At 43.9% G+C, this 12,958-nt stretch overlaps 1 protein-coding gene across 1 annotated transcript in view; it reads right to left on the reverse strand.

Moving 5' to 3' along the window:
• galnt10 (UDP-N-acetyl-alpha-D-galactosamine:polypeptide N-acetylgalactosaminyltransferase 10 (GalNAc-T10)) overlaps nt 1-12,958 on the reverse strand; it is a 79,142-nt gene that overhangs the window by 49,149 nt on the left and 17,035 nt on the right. Inside the window, exons 2-3 of the mRNA XM_080779772.1 lie at nt 4,627-4,729; nt 2,142-2,280 (exon numbers count right to left, since the gene is read on the reverse strand). Of these exons, the coding sequence (XP_080635898.1) occupies nt 2,142-2,280; nt 4,627-4,729 (242 nt within the window). The remainder of the gene's footprint in view (nt 1-2,141; nt 2,281-4,626; nt 4,730-12,958) is intronic.

Genomic DNA, 12,958 nt, shown 5'->3' on the forward strand with positions numbered 1-12,958 from the left:
TTTTTTGTGAGGGTACCTACCCTAGGGGACACGGGGAGAACATGCAAACTCCACACAGAAAGGCCCATTCGCCAACCCCGCCTTCGGGTATGGGCACTGATGACGCGGAGGAGGAAACACGCCGCCAGCGCCCACAGCGTCCCGAGTGGGAATCGAACCAAGGACCTTCTAGCTGTGAGGCGACAGCACTACCAACTGTGCCACCGTGCCCCTTTTTGGTGTTTTAGCATTATGTTATACTTTAGCTATTGAAAAATAGCAGATCTACAAGCTCATAGATCTGCTATCTGCTATTTCGGAGCGAACGTTTTTAACTCAAATCTTTGTCCTTGGAACAAGATATTTTCAGATGGGGGGTCGACGGGCCAAATTACATGTATGTCTGGGGGTCCTTGACATGAAAATGTCTGTTTTGAAACACTGATATAGAAACATTATGTTTTTTTACAGAAAACTGTGAGAAAAATAAACAGAATATTTTTCTCTTGTTTTATGTCAATGAAAATGCGATTGGATGAGTTATGACGTTCCCGCCCACACCTCGTACAGTCTGAATGGGTTAACACATTGAATGCCAAACATGCATGTATCAATCAATCAATCAATCAATCAATCCGTCAGTGCCAGTGTCCCATGCACGGGACTCTCTTTCCCTTGTTTTCTCCCCTTAGGTGTTGGCTGTTAAATAAAGCTGTTAATGTGAGGTGGAAGGTTCATTATGTGCTGTGCTCCGATAAGACAGAGAGGCACTCCAGATAAGAGAATAATGTTGCCATCAATTATTAACAGCTTTGAGCCTGCCGTGTATGCACTGTACTAATGCACGTCTCTGACGACGGCGCATAGCGTGGTGTTCAAACACTGATCGGATCCCATTAAGACAAGCATCTATGACAAACACAGTGCCGAGGAGGGCATCCTCCCTCCATGCAAAAGAACTAGACCTGTACGTGCCCGTCGCAGTCGGCCACCGGCCTACTTGGGAACGATGCAACTGCATCTGCAAACTGAAAAGTGTACTTGGCAATCAATTCGGCCCACTGGCAGAGCCTGGCCCAGGTGAAAGGAGTTGGCCTCATTAGGCCCACTGGCAGAGCCTGACCAGAGCCTTTTGTGGTGGTTCTGGAGAACCGTGTGTCCGACCGACTCGATACCTGGCACTGTACACTCCCTGTTGGGGGGGGGTGTGGAACGCGTGTGTCGAATGTGAAGTCGGTGGGTCAAACGGTTCTCGAGTTACGTGCATTACAACCGTACACGCACACACACACGTACTGTACGCACGCACGCACGCAGAGACGTGGCACATTTATAGTAGGATATACGTCACGTTTCTGAATAGAAGAGTGTCTGGAAGTGGCGGTCAAGAGGCACTACTTAAAGAGGTGGTGGTGGTTGTTGTGCTTTAACACAATCAGTGCCGGAAGTGCATCAAAATAGAAGCTCCGGGGTGCCAGAGTTGTCTGATCGCTTTTACTCTGAAAGCCATGAACCGGAAACACTTTCCTAAAAAAGTTGACTTTACAAAGTGACCTCACAATTCCCGATCATCTTAATATATTTATATACGCTCCAAAAAGCGTTCATATTTTGCGGGAGAGACGGATGAGGAGCAGAAATGAAGCGCCAGCATATCGATCCTTTCATCAACACGGAGAGCGCCCTGGATTAGCAGATACGAGTCATTCTTTCCGCCGCGCTAACATGGGAGTCAATGACAAGCTAATAATTGCACAGAGCGTTAGCATACGGCAAGCGAAAAGCGAAATGCCAAAAAATAAAATAGGAAAAATTCTGAATATTCTTATCTCGCCCCGTATCTTTGAGGGTGCGCTAGGACGGCCACACACGTCGAAGGCACCTCTCGGTTCCAATCCTTATGACGTTCAGGGACGTTTTATGTCCTTAACCAGTTAATGGCTAATTCACAGCGCCCACCCCCGCCTGCCTCTGATTGGGCCGAAGCCCCTCCCTACTACTAGTAAGAAGTATAGGGTACATGCGCATGCATGAAGTGAATGGCATAATTATCGTGTGGCAAATCGAGTGTCAAAGTAACATTTGTTTTTTTCTGTCCACGGGTGGGTCACACACACACACACACACACACACACACACACACACACACACGGGAGACTCACTTTGGGTGCCTGATGTCGGGCACAGAGCGGTTGAGGGAGATCCTGTCGCTGACGTAGATGTTGAATCCATTCTCCCTGTAGGCTGCGTCCACCCGGTCAGCCTCGCTGAGGGGAAACGCCTTGCCCTGCTCACCATTACCTGTTACACACACACACACACACACACACACACACACACACACACACACACACACACACACACACACACACACACACACACACACACACACACACACACACACACACACACACACACACACACACACACACAGACATATATTAACCCATTTAGACCTGAGTTCGATTCTACAAATGTCTTCTAAAACATGAAAGTTTTTCTGAAAAACCTGTTTCTACAGTATGTCAGTGTTTCTCAAACATTGTCATGTGAAGGACCCCAAAAAATATGTAATTGGCCGACGACCTCCATCTGAAAATATGTTGTTCCAGGGACCCCCCTCCCAGAAGCAAAGATTTGAGTTAAAAACGCTCACTCTGAAAGAATATATATATTCAGATTTGTGCAACATTTTCACGATTTTTCAAAAATAACAGACCTATTTTCCAATAGCTAAAGTATAACATAATGCTTGAAACACCAAAAAGGGGTTCCACCCAGAATGGGTTAAATATGTTGTATTTGGATCAATACATTAGATCCAAACACTGATCAGAAGACGGTTACATTACGGTTCAACCCATTGTTGTTTTTGGCAGCAAATTTCTATTTTAGTCTCTTGAATGGTTTTAATTTAGTTTCAGTCACCCAGAATGTTTTTGTGTTTAGTGTTTAGCTGAGACAGACCCGTATTTAGCCAACTTTTTTTGCATTGATTTTTGCAATCTTCCCAAGGACGGCGGGCCCCCGAGCACAAGTTTGTGAACATGGTCCAGACTCCCAAACACAAGGACAATTATATCCCACCAAAGGCAGATTTTTAGCAATCTGGGTAACAATAACATCCATATTAGTAACCTCTCTTTCTCGCACGCGCGCACACACACACACACACACACACACACACACACACACACACACACACACACACACACACACACACACACACACACACACACACACACACACACACACACACACACACACACACACACACACACACACACACACACACACACACACACACACACACACACACACACACACACACACACACACACACACAAAGACGAGCCCCATTTTTCAAAACTCATTTGTGGGAAAAGAACATTGAATGTCAAATCAAATTGTCTAGTCCCCGACTAATAATACGACCCCGTTTTTTAGGATATTTCCATTGGGAAAAAACGTATATTCAGCACAATAGAGGGTACTTAATTTACAAGAAGTCTGACACTACACCATTAGAGAATGTACTGTAGAAGAATTGTCCTTTTGATCAACGTTTGCCTGTCATCTCTCCTGTCTCTCCAACATCAATACAGCATGGAATTGTGTACAAAATCTGATCCGACGATAACAAAATTCTGTAGTCTTTAGTCCGTGGCTCAAATGCAGAATCAATAATGGGCCTTGGTATGAAAAGGGTTGAAATTAAACCACTGCTCTGAAAAAAACATCACAATAACATTAATATAAAACCAAGTTAACATTAAGAAGCCTCAGCTGTAACGCAATAAAGGGAGAAGAATTATATATAAATGTACAAATAAGGCAGCCGCATAACACGTAATGTGCAGATACCCAGTGTACTATAAACTATAATAGTGGAGTCTGAAGTGGCCTTCTGCTTCTACTTGTATGATTTCATTACACTTCATTAGGTTGTGCAAAGTGTCGCAGGGTTTGAAACTATAATTAATTGTGTTTCTGTTTATGTTGGAACAGAATATAATGACCTTCGCAAACATTTAAACTGATGACTTCAGAGAGGGTGCAGGAGAGTATGCGTGTGTGTGAGCGTGCATGTGCGTGTGTGCGTGCGTGCGTGCGTGAGCGTGCATGCACGTGTCCGACTGTGCGTGCGTGCACATGCATTGTCTCATTGTCAGTGGAATATTCCACTTTGAACCAGCGGTCTCCTTGCATAATACAGTGAGATAAGTTGAAAGCATGGCGTATGGCTGCTGTGTGTACACACACATATAACTCAGCCTGTATATCTTCGTCACTGCCTACAGGTATACCCCCTTATCCCAAAACTTCTTTGCCTTTTTTTTTTTACTATTTTGAAAAACGCTTTAAGTGTTTCAACTAGCCGATCTACATCGACACGTTGTGAGCTTTGTAGATTGGCTATTTTCAAGTTTAGGGATAAGGGGTAAGGCAGTGAGGAGAACAGGGCCCCAAGGGTTCTATTTTCATCCATGCAAAACCAAGACCCTTGCAGGTCTGTAACTCTCAGACGGTTCCGGATCCCAAACTCTAATTACATTACCCCCCAGCCCCCAGCCCCCCCCCCCCCCCCCACCCCACCCCCCCACTCATGCGATGCGATTGGTCCGTTCGCAGTTTTGGTCGACCTACCAGAGCGCGCAGCGTCTCTCCTGATTGCTTCGTAGTCGTGCCAGTCTTTCCTCCTGGCTCCGTCCAGACCAACCTGCTCTTCTTTCAGCACGCGGTTCAAGTCCTGGAAAACACACATTTAAATCATGTATTTACTGTAAGTCCACTATAGGCTGACCTCCATTAGTCAAATAGTGCAATAATCGATCGGAATGAGTCTTCGTCGACTACCAATCTCGTAGTCGATAGTCGATGTATTTAGTTTTAGAGTTTGGCCTAATATGTTATACTAATTAATAAATGTGTTTTATGTGTTTTATGTGATTATGGTAAACTAAGCTCACATTTAATATCACACACCCTAATGTCCACATAAGAGATACGGTACACAAATATTTACACGTGCTGTACAAAATGCAGTCGGCTAATCTTGGACAAATACCCCACACACCCTTAAGAGGTACAGTGTCTTCGCCTTCGTGTTTGGCTTTTACCGATAGTAGAAGAGATTGCACAGAACTTTGCGAGCCGTTTATTTTATTTTATTGGAAGCCAGTCCTAGGCTGCAAAAGATAAACACAACAGTAGATTGCACCTACAATAATAAAAACCTAGCTTAGCTTAACGACTTCCAAGGTTCACGGTCGCACTTTACTGTTACATCATGTGTACAGGTCAGGTACATACGAGTAACACGTATGTTTGTTTTGGCTTCCAAATCCAATGCAGCGGCATAGATAGTATAACATGCAAAAACAACAAAAACCACAGAAAGCACAGCAAATAAGAATAAAGAATGCAAGAAAGAGCAATCAAAGTGTAAAGATAATAGTAACATGTGCATGTTTTCCCTGCAGCAAAGTTAGGTACACTTTTGTGAACAGTTTCACAGTAGGTAATGTTCCATATAATGTTCCATATACCACAAAGTTTAGTTTAAGAAGGAGCAATTGAGGCTACAGTATGTTCCATATATACAGCAAATTTAGTTTAGAAAGGTGCAAAAATGATCATGATAGTGCAAGAGGAGGGCGGGGGGGGGGGTTGTTCGGTTTTGTAGTCTTCGGTCATAAAGGCTTCTTCTAAGCTAGAATCAAAGGTTCATGCCACTCCAAGGATACACGCACACGCACACACACGCACACACACACACACACACACACACACACACACACACACACACACACACACACACACACACTTCAAACCCTGTCACACACACACGCCATTTAAAGGTCACACGCACACATGTCATTCACCACCAGTGACTCAGCGAGTCGACATTGAGCAGGATGAGTGACTCGGCGACATCAGGGATCTACATGGACATAAAAGTATGCCTGTCACGCTTATTACATAAACGCCTAATATCAATTATTTAAGATCATCGCAAATTATGTTTCCATGTTGAAAAATGTCCATACATTTTCCTTTTTCGTTTTTTTTTACAGAAATAGCAGATCAACAAGCTTACAACACGTGTTGTGAGCTTGTTGATCTGCTATTGGACCGGGTCCATTTGGTTCAATATTATGCTCTCAAGTGTAAAATGATTGTGAAACACAATAATGTACAAGAAGTCTACACAAGAATATGTTAGAAGAATTGTCATTTGAATCAACGCTATCTCTCCTATGGTACCAAACCACATAAATACAATTGTGGACAAAATATTATCCAACAAGCATTGTGCATCCCAAGACGCAGTTTATAGTTAAGGGACGCAATAAAACAACGACATCTGCATTAATGGGATGCACTACAGTACTACTGTACTGTTTTTTATTCTAGTTTATTTTGCTAGCTTTAGTTATAACAATCATCTCTTCTTCTGTTTTCTACATGAATATAACCACATTATAACCATATGAAATTATATTTAAATGGGATTGTAAAAATATGACTCCTAACGTGGTTGAAGTGGGACTCATAAAATGTCCCTGGGACTCATTTCTAAAAGACCATCCCTGCATCCCGGGACTCATGACATTGAAAACCTGTTTACATCACTGCCAAATAAATAATGGACCTTGACCCATTTTAGGCCGGGAACCCCTTTTGGTGTTAGCATTACGTTATGCTTTATAGCCATTTAAAAATAGCAGATCTACAAGCTCATAGCGCGCCACCGAGTGGCGCGCTATGAGCTTGTAGATCTGCTATTTTTGAAAAATCGAAGAACTGACTGACATAGAAACATAGCTTTTTCAGAAAACTGTCATTTTCAAACAGACATTTTTAGAATCTGATCTCAGGTCAGAAGGGGTTAAGGTCCTTTATGTGAAAAGGGTGTAAAAACCACTGCACTACACTGGCCCATCACACACCGACCGCACATAACCTTCTCCACACTGAGCAGCCTTATGTCTTTGACTTCTTGCCAGGCTTTTGTCACCTGCTAAAATAATGTTTGTTTGTTTGCAACTCCGGCTGGTAACAGTGGATTATCAGACACAGTACAACAGCTCCATCAGCATCCACAATAACAGCAGAATGCCGAGCCCAGCAGAAACCTACTCTATGGCACAAATGGAACTGTGATCGATTTACAAAACAATACAGTACAACGTGAACGAGATGTATGAATCACTGGCAGCACTGGAGGCAGGCTCGTGTGTGCGTGCGTGCGTGTGTGTGTGTCCGCGTGCACCAATTTACACTCCATCTAAAAGTCACTGGATGATGGGGGGGGGGGGGGGGGGGGGCATTTTGGCCGTGCAATTCCTCGGCCCAGTCCCCAGATGACCAGTGACAATTTAAGAGAAGAGAAGAGAAGAGAAGAGAAGAGAAGAGAAGAGAAGAGAAGAGAAGAGAAGAGAAGAGAAGAGAAGAGAAGAGAAGAGAAGAGAAGAGAAGAGCTTCAACAGTGACCAAAAAAACTAAAACTAGACTCAAAAAAGGTATCAGACATTGGCCAAATTGTCAAATGATATAAGAAAGAGGCAAACATGTTGAGGGGAGGCTGAAAGGGTCGCAAACTGCTGCATTTTGTCCTAACGGCAATAATCGCATAATTGCATGTTGAAAGATGTTAATACATTTAAAAAAGCAGAAATAACTGATCTATAAAACACTGCGACACTTATACCATAATATTAACCCATTCTGACCTGAGATCAGATTCATACGAGGTTTCCACTGGACACACACTGGTCTGATGAACCCATTCTGACCCGAGATCAGATTCTAAAAATGTCAGTCGTTCTTCGATTTTTCAAAAATAGCAGACCTACAAGCTCGTAGCGCGCCACTCGGTGGCGCGCTATGAGCTTGTAGATCTGCTATTTTTCAATAGCTAAAGCATAACATGATGTTAACACCAAAATGGGTGCCAGGTCAGAATGGGTTAAAATAAATGCCAGTAAGGTCTTGGTATAGGCAGTTATCTGTCATATATCTGCCCTGCGCACCTCGTCATTACGTTAGTAAGGTCTTGGTATCGGCAGTTATCTGTCATATACCTGCCCTGCGCACCTCGTCATTACGAAGCCTGAAAGGCCAACGGAAATAATGTTCTATTCAAAATGTTCCGTCGTTCCAACGCCAGAAACACAATTAGACCGTTAATGGCAATGATTAAGCTCGTGACAGCCCGGCGCGCACCAATTAAAGCAGCCAATGAAGAAGGAGAGTGGACGTTGGGCTTATCAGGGATTGGTCCACGCTCTCTGAGAGAGCATGCAGGTGCCTATAAAGGCTCATTCATAGTCTGGATTTTCGGTGGTGAGGTGACCACCACTCCGGCGGTGAGGTGACCACCGCTCCGGCGGTGAGCTGACCACCGCTCCGGTGGTGAGGTGACCACCGCTCCGGTGGTGAGGTGACCACCGCTCCGGTGGTGAGGTGACCACCGCTCCGGTGGTGAGCTGACCACCGCTCCGGTGGTGAGGTGACCACCGCTCCGGTGGTGAGGTGACCACCGCTCCGGTGGTGAGCTGACCACCGCTCCGGTGGTGAGCTGACCACCGGAGCTGAAATAACGTTGAACGGTGGTGAGTAAAAACAGAGAGAAGGGCTGGAGCGGTGGCGGTGGTTTGCTCTTCACCGCGGCTCGTGACGTCATGTTGTAGTTCGGTGGTCACCTCACCACCGAAAATCCAGACTATGAATAACGCTTTAGGGATTGGTCCACGCTGTGAGAGAGCACATGCAGATGCACACAGACACTGAACACTATACAGTAGGACCTCCACAGACACTGTATTATGGTGTGTTGGCCCACACAGTACGGTGAGTACGCTATCATCATCATTCATAATGTCCATGCATTATGAGAGAGAGAGAGAGAGGGACAGAGGGTGAGAGAGAGAGAGAGAGAGAGAGAGAGAGGGGGGGTGAGAGAGAGCGAGAGCATAGCTCTATTTGACCTGTGTTAGTGATGCTTAATTAACACGTTGTCCCTGTGGCGATGAACAGCAAGCAGAAGCGTGTGTGTGTGTGTGTGTGCGTGTCTGCGTGTGTGTGTGTGTGTGTGTGTGTGTGTGTGTGTGTGTGTGTGTCTGCGTGTGTGTGTGTGTGTGTGTGCGCGCATTTCTATATGGCCTTGATCCAACGAGAGCCTTGATTAAAAGCGTTGTACAGTATACATTCTCTCATTCACACACACACACACACACACACACACACACACACAGAGTGGAGGAAGCCGTGTGAGACACCAACCAGGAGCGGTTCACGGTTCAGTGCACTTACAGCTGTCTGCAGCTGTAAGCTCCAACCACACAGCATGGAACATGCCAATAAAGCCCTTTGAATTGGAACAGACAGAAGTTTATCCCAATCTAAACTTTCCTATATGTTTATACAGTATGTATGGATCAAGGACATAATAGAAATGCATGCGGCGTGCGCACACACACACACACACGGCATCTTCTGACCACGTGAGACTACACTGACAGACCAACTGACCCACTAATCCCCCCCGTTCGACACAACAGTGTTGAGTGTTGAATATCGATTCCGTCAACTAAAACTATGGCAGAATGTCCGTCGAATACCTTTTTTCACTGGCAAAAACGAAATATAAAATCTAGAAAGATGCAATCCCGCGGAATTGCTAGTGTGTTACAGTATGTTGCCTGTGTCTATACTATAGGGATATTGTCCAATTAGAACAGTTGAGTTGGGCATGTCACTGTATACTGTCCAATCAGATGAGGGCAAAGCGCACACATGCTCAGAGCCATATAGAGTAAGACAGAGTTAGGACATTGAGGGGGCAGAAAACTGAAAACTGAGCGCTCGAGCGCTGTTCATGCAGCCTGAACTGGGACAAGCTGGAGTTTGAAATAGGCCTAGAATTGTTTTCAATGAGGGCGGTGTGTGCAACATGACAACTGTTTTAAAGTATAGTATAGTGACAACTAAAGTATCTGAAATGTTTATGTTGTACTATTACAAAAAAAAACAATCTAAAATAAAGGGATTTAAGATCATTAAAACTGGGCTGCAGCCCGAGTCCGGTGCATTCTGCCAACTTCCGGTCCAGGACATTAAAACACTCTAAGAAGGTTGACCTCTCTTCGAGGCCAAGGCTTCATCCATTAGAAATGGATTATATTCGCATCTTTGATGTATTTATTATATGTTGGTACCATTAGGAGAGAGAACAAGCACATGTTGATCAAAATAAAGATTATTCTATATTCTCTAAATGCGTTGACTGACCACTTGTAAATTAACTTCTACATGAGAGCACTTGAGAACATTTGAGAGCCGGGTCCATTTGGTTCCGCGTTACGCTCTCAAGACCACTGATTTAGCCAACTAAAATTAGACCAAAACCAATGCATTTCAGATGACTGAAATACGACTAAAACTAAATGGAGTTTTAATTCAAAAAGAATACTATGTATGACTGAATCAAAATGTGCTGTCAAAATCAACACAGTGGTGGGGGGGGGGGGGGTGAAAAAGAAAGAGAATTTGTCAAATGTACGCATCAGTGTCCAACATCGGACAGAATGAGCTGAAATATTGATGCTTTTAACCCATTTTGGGCGGGAACCCATTGGTGCTTTATCTATTTAAAAATAGCAGATCTACAAGCTCATAGCGCGCCACCGAGTGGCGCGCTATGAGCTTGTAGGTCTGCTATTTTTGAAAAATCGAAGAGCGACTGACATATAGAAGACATTTTTAGAATCTGATCTCAGGTCAGAATGAAAACTGTCAGGATGTATACAAGACATTTTTTAGAATGTGATCTCAGGTCAGAATGAAAACTGTCAGGATGTATACAAGACATTTTTAGAATCTGATCTCAGGTCAGAATGAAAACTGTCAGGATGTATACAAGACATTTTTTAGAATGTGATCTCAGGTCAGAATGAAAACTGTCAGGATGTATACAAGACATTTTTAGAATCTGATCTCAGGTCAGAATGAAAACTGTCAGGATGTATACAAGACATTTTTTAGAATCTGATCTCAGGTCAGAATGAAAACTGTCAGGATGTATACAAGACATTTTTAGAATCTGATCTCAGGTCAGAATGGGTTAAAATGGGAGCTAGCAGCCAGTTTGAATCATTTAGCAGCCGCGGCAGCAGCAGCACTGCTAATAAAGCTTTCCCTTTTAGTCCGCGCGTCTCTTTTAGTCCGCGCGTCTCCCTTCAGGGAGAAGCAGTGCTGTATTAGCATTCTCTTAACCCATTCTGACCTGAGATCAGATTCATACGAGGTTTCCACTGGACACACACTAGGTCTGATTAACCCATTCTGACCTGAGATCAGATTCTAAAAATGTCAGTCTTTCTTCGATTTTTCAAAAATAGCAGACCTACAAGCTCATAGCGCGCCACTCGGTGGCGCGCTATGAGCTTGTAGATCTGCTATTTTTCAATAGCTAAAGCATGACATGATGCTAACACCAAAACGGGTTCCCGGTCAGAATGGGCTAATGTAGCACTGATGCGCACACACACACACATACACACACACACACACACACACACACACACACACCTTTCATATCAAGGGCGACCCATTATTTATTCAGCTGTTGAGCCCGGGACCACCATTTGATGAGATTTAGCACCGCAGACCCAAAACTGATTAGAATATGTTGTTATTGTTGGATAAGATTGATGTTGGTACCATGGGAGAGAGAACAGGCAAACATTGATGAAAACAATAACACAAAAAACGACATTATAACTGTAGACAGCATGTTAATTAAGGACAAAATGAGAGAGAGAGAGAGAGAGATAGAGAGAGAGAGAGAGAGAGAGATTGCTCAAAATGTCTGAGGTCCATTTGTAGGGATTTGAACCGACCACCAGGTGTGACCTACAGGTCTGTGTGCTACAGCAGTAAGTAAGTAAAGATAATTTATAGAGCACCTTTCACAGACAATTACAGTCACAAAGTGCTTTAACAACAATAAAATTAAAACAAGTCAATAGTCAAAACTATAGTCAAGAACTAAATCACCAATAAAGTAAGACAAAATAGAAAAAGTAGAGTAAAAAATAAAGCAATCAACATTTAACGAGGCCGGCTATGGAAAGGCCTGTTTAAAAAGGTGAGTTTTCAACAGTCCTTTGAAAATGTCCACATAAAATGGTAAATGGTGCATTTATATAGCGCCTTTATCCAAGGCGCTTTACATAGATTGTGCATTACATTCACCCATTCATACACCGATGGCAGCGGAAACCATGCAAGGCACCAACTAGCACATCGGGAGCAATTAGGGGTTCAGTGTCTTGCTCAAGGACACTTCGACAGTAACTCTGGGGGAGCCCGGGTTTGAACTGGCAACCTTGCGGTTCCCATCCAGGCACTCTACCCCTGAGCCACCGCCGCCCCACATAAATAATCCACAGTTCTTATGGTGGAGTGGGAGCTCATTCCATAGCCTATAGGGGGCAAAACATGCAAAGTCTCGATCGCCTTTCGTTTTGTCTGAGGAACAACCAGCAAAGCCTGTGATGTGGATCTCAGTGACCCATAATGGACACATACGGTTGGAGCAGGTCAGAGAGATAAGGAGGTGCCTGGCCGTGGAGGGCTCGTTGTGTAATGACTAGAGTCTTAAAATGTATTCTGTAATTAACTGGGAGCCAGTGTAGGGAGGCAACCTATAGCGGCTGTATTCCGAACCAGTTGCAGGCGATCTAATGCGGTTTTAGACGGACAGGTAAACAGAGAATTACAATAAAATCAAGACGTGATGATACAAATGCATGGATACTATCGTTTCTAACTCCGGGTGTGAAACAACTGATCTTAGTTTGGCAATTAATGTTACGAAGGTGACAGCATAGACTGATCTAAAAGAATGCCAAAGTTTCTGGGGTTGGTGGATATGTTCTGTTTTAATGGTTCCACCCTGTATACGCAGTTG

The sequence above is a fragment of the Protomyctophum bolini genome (genome assembly GCF_963924005.1).
Source record: "Protomyctophum bolini genome assembly, chromosome: 13".
Lineage (NCBI taxonomy): Eukaryota > Metazoa > Chordata > Actinopteri > Myctophiformes > Myctophidae > Protomyctophum > Protomyctophum bolini.